The 9,852-nt window shown below is 47.4% G+C and overlaps 1 protein-coding gene across 2 annotated transcripts in view; it reads right to left on the reverse strand.

Annotated features, from left to right (window-relative positions):
* The window catches only part of ADCY2 (adenylate cyclase 2), a gene marked incomplete at its 5' end in the record, with an annotated part of 124,135 nt that extends 118,223 nt beyond the window's left edge, over positions 1-5,912 (reverse strand). The window contains one exon of one of the 2 annotated variants that reach the window (XM_081012940.1): positions 5,664-5,912. In XM_081012940.1, the coding sequence (XP_080869066.1) occupies positions 5,664-5,912 (249 nt within the window). The remainder of the gene's footprint in view (positions 1-5,663) is intronic. The other variant, XM_081012941.1, reaches the window with a different exon arrangement.
* Between the last annotated feature and the right edge of the window lie 3,940 nt (positions 5,913-9,852).

The following is a 9,852-nucleotide window of genomic DNA, read 5'->3' on the forward strand; positions in this document are numbered from 1 at the left end:
GTTCCGAAAGTGCAAGTAGATAAATAGATACCGCTCCGGAGGGAAGGTAAACAGCGTTTCTGTGTGCTGCTCTGGTTCGCCAGAAGCTGGCCACATGACCCGGAAGCTGTACGCTGGCTCCCGCGGCCAATAAAGCGAGATGAGCGCCGCAAGTCGGTCACAAGTGGACCTAATGGTCAGGGGTCCCTTTACCTTTACCTAGTCTGCATCACCATACCTGGCATTCTAGAAGGACATATTGAATAAATATTTATTTTTAATGGCCTGTTATATATTGTGGAGCATTTTGTGATATTTGTGTTGATATTTATAATCTGCACATTTATTTGAGGCAATCCAACTAAAATTAAAGCCGTTCTGATTTTAATCAGGAGGTTTGAGCTTAAACCCAGGCCTAAATGCCCAAATCCATTGCCAGCTGGAGTGTCCTTGCTATTTGTAAGCTGCATCTTATTTTTGAGACAAGAATGTTTTATTTCCTTTGGAACTGCCAGTGTTACATTTCTCAGAAAAATTAATGCACTCACAGACACAAATCAGGAATGATATTATTACAGTAGACCATTTACTGCAAATTTCAAAAGCAACGCAGAAGAATAGTCTCATTATATAGGAATATGAAAATGCTGAATAATATGTTTCAATTTATGCAACAGATGTAATTGCAGGATTTACATTGCAAATAATTTTGCAAATTATGATATGAAAATTAGCATTATTATCATAACTTTTAATCTTTTATTACTATGTAACACCTATGGTCAGTCAGTGAATGAAAATGTAGTTTGCATAGTCTTACAATTTATAGATAATCAGCCGTTCTCTTTCATCTTTCTGATTACCACTTAGTAATTATGAATTCTCAGACACAGCAAAGATGCAGCACAGTACATTGTAAACAATAAAAGGAAAATTATACCTGATAAAATACTTGACCCTTGATAGTATCCAGGGTAAGAGAGACTAGAAGGGGGGGGGGGGAGCTTTGAAGTATAAAACGTCCAGTGACCCAAAGGTTCTGGTTCAGCAGCCAGTGGAAGATGAACACAAGGACAAATATTACGTCATAAAGCAAACTTCATGGATAAAACAGTAAGTGGCTAGTTCTTTCTCCCTCTCTAGATCCCATTTTTCACTGCTAGCCATTGGGAAATAAAGCCTCCTAAATACATTATAAATGAGCTTTCTCCCCCTTCCTATGGCATGCCTGGAATGCCAAAGACAAACTAAACTACAACATTCTTTCTGGTGGTGAGAGCAGTTCAACAGTGGAAAGGACTCCCTTGGAAGGAGGCAGCCCCTGCTTTCTAGGAGGTTTTTAAGCAGAGGGTGGGGGGGCATCTGTCAGGATGCTTTGGCTGCAGTTCCTGCATTGCAGCGGGTTGCACTATTCTATTTTTCTGTGATTCACAGCCTCTCTCTCAGCCTGCCCAGCCTCTGCCAATGCAAACCGTGGCTTCCATACTGCTCAAGAGCCCCTCAGTTCAGAGCTGCAGCCATGATGACACACTTACAGCGAGGAAAATGTTTAAACTAGCCTAAGAATGTTTCAGATGCATAACAAAATCAGGATCAAGGGGATTGTGCCTTTTCAACACTAAATGCATTTCAGTTCTATGACGTCCACAATGGAAGCTTTGGATTTTGTAGGCAACACCCTCCCTCTAATTATTTTATGCACTGGACTTGAACATATCACAGAATATTTGAAGCAGAGTGATGGGAGAAGACCATCAGTCTAATCTGAACAGAAATACTACAGCTCTAGCTTACCTCTAGCTATTTCACTGGCTTCAGTGTTTTTGATTTATATCTGCTCTGAAATTGACATAGCTCTGTATACCACAGAAACGTTTATAAACTTTGAAGGTCTATTAAAACTCAGAAAGTAACTTCCAATGGCTCATGGCCATTCCTGACCCGGGTGACCCACTTCTCCAGCAGAAACCTCCTTGACCAGAATGCATCCCCCCACCTTCCAATTTAACACCTCTGCAAAACCTTCATAAAATGGGAGACGGGTGCAGAGGAAGTTTCTAGGCAGTTCCTCCATAACAGTCTGCTCCAAATGTGAAGCACTCAGATTCCCAACTGACTAACCACTATGGTAAAAATCAAGCACCCTTCCGGTTTACAAATGCATCCTCGTTGCAACAGAAAATACTGCTTTGGAGGTGTGAAGAGTCATCTTAGACTTCATACCAACAGTACAATTCTCACATCACCTCTGAGTGTCATAGAATCACATTTCTATTATCCTCTAGCACCTAGTCTTCTTGTATTTTGTTTTCACTGCCTATTTAATGTTGTTTCAATGGCATTTTATGCCTGACATATTATTGTGGATTTTACGTTTACATGAACATAATTGCCTTTTGTACATTGTCCTGCTATCAAACTGATGTAAAGTGGTTTTTATTTATATTACATATGCCTTCAAATGCAATGTTTTTGAACAGAGTCCGCTCATACATTCGATTTATTATTATTATTATTATTATTATTATTTATTACTTATACCCTGCCCACCTGGCGATGCCTCCCCAGCCACTCTGGGCGGCTTCCAACAGGGGATTTAAAACACAATAAAACATCAAACACTAAAAACGTCCCTAAACAGGGCTGTCCAAATCATCAAGTATGCAGTAATCTTATTTTATAAAATGAGGGTGGGATGGGGAAGAATCAGATTTTATTTGCATATTAGTGAGAAACTATTTAACTTGTACTTCTGGAAACAATATGTGAACCAAAACTGAAGGCATCCTTCAGAAATTAGCACTTCTCCAAATTTTGCAATGTGTACAAAAATGCATAAATTAGGGGGGAGTGATTGCATGAGAATACATATATGTGATTGAAAAAAAACATAAATGCATGTATTGTATTACAGAAAATTGCTTGCAAAAATGTGTATACTGTATTAGTCAAAACTGCATACCAAAATGTGTTCATTAGGAAAAAATAACAATAAAATGCAGAGAAATTTTCATGGGGATTTAAAAAACAAAATTCCCAAATTGTTGCAAAAAGGTGGAAAATGTGAAAAACTGATAGAAACCAAAGCTGACAATCCATGCTTAAATCAGCCAAAACTTATCTGCTTCCAGAGTTCAATAAATCAGAATAGAAATGTATAAAACAGGAGGTCACTTTTGAAGTTACCAAATGATAAACAGTTCTAAGGCTAAGGATAGGACATAGCTTAGTGGCAGAGCACATGGTTTCAATGCAGAAGGTGCTAGCCTGAGTGAGTCACCCTGAGAGTTGCAACCTGGAAATCTGCTCTGTGCCTTTAAATTCCCCGCTGAATCAGGCAGTCAGTGATGAGGCAGCCATGTCTTCTCCCACCTAGTTTCCACAATTGGTTTGCCTACTCTCCTCCAAAGCAGGGGAATATGCCAGGGATGTGGAGAAGGATAGGCAAAAAAGGAGTGTGTGAGAGTTTCTTTGTGCGCGCAGAGAATGGGTAGGAAAATCCTCATTTATTCCAACTCTCGATTCAGGGAGAAATTAATAAGGTGTAAGTGCAGCAAGATTGCAGCTCACAGTGGTTCACATCATTACATTCTGAACATGGAAATACTTCACAAGAATGGAAATCTCTTTGACTAATTGCGGCAATCAGGAGGAAAAAAGGAGCATTTTGGCTGAGTGTATGGGCTACACCTGATTATGGTTTATTTCCCTGAACTTTAGACTGAGGGTGCAATCCGGCTCCTATACAGAAGTCAAGAGCAAAAACTCCCATTGATTTTAGTGGAGAAGAACTGGAGCCCTGGGAACAAGCTAATAAGGAATTCGACAAATGGCACAAAGTTTTCCTCTGCTGAAAATTAGAGGGTTGTTAACTACAGTCAGTCTTGCATGTGTAGCAAATGATGTGAGCAACAACCTTTTAACTGTTTGAAGCAAATGAAACACGTGGATAGCGAGTGGGACCTGTAACAAGCTGTTCCCGTGTGCGGTGCTCCTTATTCACTGTTCCATTCAGCCAGTCAGACCTTTTCTCTAGAATCCTCCATTCCATCCTGTTCCTGCCCACCCCCACCATCAGTCAGCATTCTGTCCCATGGCGCCCCCCCCCAGTCTTCCCTCCTCCTCCTCCTCTCCCCCCGCCGCACACCATCTTTTCCTGAATATTTTTCTCACTTCTGCAAACCTTGGGGTTTTCCCCAGCCTGCCCAAACTTCCTCCTGACTGTGGGTGCTGTCCTTTTTGCTACATTAGCAATGGCACTCATGCCCAAACATCAAAAATGGAGGGAGGTGGCTCCTTCAACTCCTGTTTTGAGGTGAAAACATTTAAGTGTTAGTTAAAGCTCTTTTGTAGCTTTAAAATCTTCACCTGAACAACAAATACCAATAAGGTTAATCTGTCAGCAGGAAGGAAAGCAAGCAAATGAATTAGAGGTATTAAATTTGGACTGCAAGCCTAAGCACACTTACTCGGCCAGAAACTCTGCTGAAATCTGCGGGATGTTTCCAAGTAGCTATGTTGAGGACTAGAGGCCTGGCAGTTTTATTCCACTTGTGATCCATGAACAGAATATTTAACTAAAAGGACCCAGCAGCCTTCCCAGCAGGCGTGTCCTCTGCTATTTACATGAATACATGCAAGTTGCCCAAGAGATTGCACGAAGTAATTTTGTGCTGAAACAGATCCGAAGGCAGTTACAATTCAAACCTGCTTTGAAAACATGAAACTGCTAGAAAGTGCCGGGGTTGGGGAGGCCAGGGAGAGTCTCTGCTTTGCCAGACACACCGTGAGGTAACAATTGCAGCGGCTTATCTGAAATTAACTGCATCTCCTGAGCAGAAATGGGTTATGAAGTTATCTGCCAGTATAAAAAATGTAAAAGGAAAAACGCAGCAGAGGCTCTGGAGTACAGAAAAGAAGGGATAAATCCAGACCAGAACATTCCAAATAGCTGTACAACGGGATTACAGCAGAGTAGAACAATCCTTTTTAAAAAGCAACCTGAAAAAGCTGTGATGGAAGTAAGGCTACAATCCCTCACAAACTTTCCTTGGAGTAAATGCCACTGTATAAAGTGGGACTTCCTTGGGGTGGATCTGAGTGGGATCAGGCTGCCCGGCTAATCAACTGTGGTAGGTCGCAAAATGCAGAAATTAAACATGATCATAATGTCACTTGTGTTTCAAAGCAATACAGGCAGGGCTACGTTTGAATTTCTAATCACATGAAATGCTTTTTTACAAAACATTTCTCCATCGGCCCATAACCTCTGGATCGTGGTATTCCGGCAAGTTTGAGAGCTGCCAAATCTGTAAGCCACTTGCACCAAAATTGTCCAGAATTGAGGCTTCCCATTCATTAGAAACGCAAAGTTACAAAAATGTGTACCGTTATGTGTGAAACTGAATAATCATACATTTTTTAAAAAAGAAAAATCAATAAAGCTCCAAATTAAAATCCAGCCCATTCATGTGAGAATAAAACGAGACCATTAAAAAAAAAAAAATCATCGATGAAACTATTCACATACATATCTATATATATATATATATGGAAAATAAGCTCTGCCTATGTTGGAAGCCTTCCTTTCTCTTTTGGAAAGTTGAGGGGGCCGCCGCCCAGCCGCTCTCGGCTCCCCAGGGCGGCGGCGGCGGAGAAGCCCCTCGGCCCCCCTCGAGACTCACCATCCCGGCGGCGAAGAAGAAGAAGACGGCCAGCAGCGCCAGGCAGGCGCCCAGCACGATGAGCAGCAGGAAGACGAGCAGCGGGTGCTGCTGGCTCAGGCAGTAGTACGACTCGTAGAGCCAGTCGCGGCCCGGGGCGCGCGGGCGGCGGCGGCGGCGGCAGCACAGGCGCAGCCGGCGGGGCCCCTCGGAGCCCTCCGGGGCCCCGCAGCCCTCGCCGCGCTCCGCCGGCTCCCGGTGCCTCCTCATGGCGCGCGGGCGCCGCCGATCTGGCCGGCCAGGCGTCGCCAGGGGCCGCCCCGCTCCTCAGGACGCCGCCGCCCCCCGGCCGCCCCCGACGGCGCAGCGCCCCGGCCGCCTCCGCATGCCGCGCCGGGAGCCGGAGGGCGCTCGCCTGCTGCTGCTGCTGCTGCTGGCGGCGTCCCGGCGGAGAGGCGAGCGGCCGAAGGCGCCCCAGCCAGTCCCCGAGTGGCGGCGGCGGTGGCGACGCGCGAGGAGAAGGCGGGCTCCGGCTCCGGCTCCGGCTCCGCCGCCCGCCCCCTGCCCGCCCCCCCCCCGCCGGCAGCCGCCTTGGGCGCGGGAGCGCGCGCTCCGCCGCCGGGAAGGCCGCGTGGCACTGCCGGGGTTGGACTAGATGACCCCGGGGAGCCCTTCCAAGGCCACGGTTCTCTGAGGTGGGCGCTGCGCTTGGCGACGGGGGATCTGAGCGTGCGCAGAGGGCAGCTGGGCGGTGGGCGCAAGTGGATCCATTCCGGACGCCGACAGCCAGGACAAGGACTTCGCGGGTTCGATGTGTTATAGAAACGGGAGAGAGTGGAAAGGGATCCCGGGGGACATCTAGTCCAACCCGCCGGAACGCAAAAATCTTTTGCCCAACGTGGGGCTCATGCTTTACTGACTGAGCTCTCCTTCAGCTGCGACGCGTGAAATGGGTCGCCTTGCGCCGAACCCATCAGTGCCGAAGCTTCCTCGGCGGCGCCTCGGAGCGCACGGGTCGGAAGTGGGGCAAGGCGCCGGGCTTCCCGCAACTAGATCCACGCCCCAAGCAGGACAACCCTAGGCAATCGCAAGAAAGTCCCTGGGGCTTACTCCAGAGTAAGTGAGTACAGGCGTGCAGCCCAAGTGCCACTTGCTTGGGTGACAGTTGCATGGGATGGATCGCAACCTCTGCAGGCGCGTGTTGGCTCCGGACCAGGAGGAAGCCTCGCTGGATGCAGGGGCGCTTACTCCCTAATGTCCAGGGGAGCAACTTTCAAGAGATTTCCTCCGACGGCTGAGAGACGCCTGTCCCAAGGGCTCTGCTGTCCTCTGTCTCGAGCAGCGCTCATGCAAACAGCTAATAGCCGGGTGTGCAAGCGCAGCAAGGCTGCCGAGTTGGCTCCTGGTGAACGCGCAGCAAAGCAGAAAGAAAGACTTGGTCCCATCCTGGAGCCCCAGTGGTGGCACCTGAAATGCATAGGTGGGGGTGTTTGTTTGGGAACTCGGCAGCTTACAGATAAAAATAAGAACAGCTAAAAACATTGAAAATAACAAAATAAACACTGATAGAGTTATCATTGTGTATAAACTTACAGGCTTAAGCAGTATGTGGACTGAGAACTCCCAGAAGTGCAAGCTGGATTTCAAAGGGGCAGAGGAACCAGAGACCAAATTGCAAACATGCGCTGGATTATGGAGAAAGCTAGAGAGTTCCAGAAAGACATCTACTTCTGCTTCATTGACTATGCAAAAGCCTTTGACTGTGTCGACCACAGCAAACTATGGCAAGTTCTTAAAGAAATGGGAGTGCCTGATCACCTCATCTGTCTCCTGAGAAATCTCTACGTGGGACAAGAAGCTACAGTTAGAACTGGATATGGAACAACTGATTGGTTCAAAATTGGGAAAGGAGTACGGCAAGGCTGTATATTGTCTCCCTGCTTATTTAACTTATATGCAGAATTCATCATGCGAAAGGCTGGGCTGGATGAATCCCAAGCTGGAATTAAGATTGCCGGAAGAAATATCAACAACCTCAGATATGCAGATGACACAACCTTGATGGCAGAAAGTGAGGAGGAATTAAAGAACCTTTTAATGAGGGTGAAAGAGGAGAGCGCAAAATATGGTCTGAAGCTCAACATCAAAAAACCGAAGATCATGGCCACTGGGCCCATCACCTCCTGGCAAATAGAAGGGGAAGAAATGGAGGCGGTGAGAGATTTTACTTTCTTGGGTTCCATGATCACTGCAGATGGTGACAGCAGTCACGAAATTAAAAGACGCCTGCTCCTTGGGAGAAAAGCAATGACAAACCTAGACAGCATCTTAAAAAGTAGAGACATCACCTTGCCAACAAAGGTCCGTATAGTAAAAGCCATGGTTTTCCCAGTAGTGATGTATGGAAGTGAGAGCTGGACCATAAAGAAGGCTGATCGCCTAAGAATTGATGCTTTTGAATTGTGGTGCTGGAGGAGACTCTTGAGAGTCCCATGGACTGCAAGAAGATCCAACCTCTCCATTCTGAAGGAAATCAGCCCTGAGTGCTCACTGGAAGGACAGATCCTGAAGCTGAGGCTCCAAGACTTTGGCCACCTCATGAGAAGAGAAGACTCCCTGGAAAAGACCCTGATGTTGGGAAAGATTGAGGGCACAAGGAGAAGGGGACGACAGAGGACGAGATGGTTGGACACTGTTCTCGAAGCTACAAACATGAGTCTGACCAAACTGCGGGAGGCAGTGGAAGACAGGAGTGCCTGGCGTGCTCTGGTCCATGGGGTCACGAAGAGTCGGACACGACTAAACGACTAAACAACAACAATAAACCTACAGATAATTACAATAAAAACAGCATGGCACCAGCCCTTTCACTAAAAGCCACCTGTCCCCCAGAGGCTGCTGTTCTTCACCTCCGGGCAGAACAACAAGGAGGGAGTCAGTTTGGCTTCCCCAGAGAGAGTTCCATAGTCTGGGAGTAGCCACTGAAAAGGTCCTGTCCTTCATCCCCACCAAGTGTGCATGGAGAAAGGCCTCCATGGAAGATCTCAGAACCTGGGCAGTTTTGGATGAGGGAATACAGTCTTTCAGATAGCCTGGACCAAAGCTATGTAGGGCTTCATAGCGGTGGCATAGTGTGAGAGGACGGGAGGGGCACAGTTTTTGGGGGGTGTATTCCTCACAATGCCCTGCTGTGTTGTGAGCTGTTGCGTCCTTCTCACACTGGAGGGCACCTTGAGAAGGATGCAACAGCTCACGGTGCTCTGCCACCCAACTGCCGTTTTTGCAAGTCTCACGAAACAGCACTGGGCTCACAGGGCACCCTGAGTGCACCCCTCAAAGTAGGGTGTCGTTGCCTGGGCAGGCTCCCCATTGTGCGGCCAAGCAGGTGGTGCAGTGCTGCCCTATTTAGCTCCAGTGGGCGGAGGGTGCAACTTTTCTGACTGACATATGCAACTTTTATGACTTGACATGTGGAAAACCACATGAATTTGACCTTTGGAGAGTTTGTAAGTAAACCATTTTCTAACTTACCAAACGTGGTCTTTTCCTATGCTGGGGGAAGAAGGAAACTTGGAAGGAACTTTTAAAGGGGACAATTTTGGAACTCATCTGGAAAGGCCTTAAAGCAGGGGTCAGCAAACTTTTTCAGCAAGGGGGCGGTCCACTGTCCCTCAGACCTTGTGAGGGGCCAGACTGTATTTTTTTGGGGGGGGGGGGAATGAATGAATTCATATGCCCCACAAATAACCCAGAGATGCAATTTAAATAAAAGGACACATTCTACTCATGTAAAAACACGCTGATTCCCAGACCATCCACGGGCCAGATTTAGAAGGCGATTGGGCCGGATCCGGCCCCCAAGCCTTAGTTTGCTTACCCATGCCTTAAAGGTTTCACAGCCTATATTTCCACATTTTACTTTGCTGCCTTTTTAAACATTTTAAATCTACTGGGGTTCTTTGACCAAAGAGTACTTGCTTTGCTCTCAGGGGCGTAGCTAGCTGCTCCAACACCTGGAGCGGCCAGGGCGGGGCGACCCACCCATGGGGGCGCTGCGGTGAGCTGCCCACTGAGTCCGCTTGGCAGACGCAAGCCCCACGCTGCCATTTTGGGCAGCACGGGGCCCAAAGCCACCGCATCACTCCCAGGAGAGACATGTGGCTCAGGCGCGCTTCAGGCCAGGCCCTGTGGTAAGTGCCATCCCCCGTGG

The sequence above is a fragment of the Podarcis pityusensis genome, assembly GCF_964106645.2.
Source record: "Podarcis pityusensis genome assembly, chromosome: 7".
Lineage (NCBI taxonomy): Eukaryota > Metazoa > Chordata > Lepidosauria > Squamata > Lacertidae > Podarcis > Podarcis pityusensis.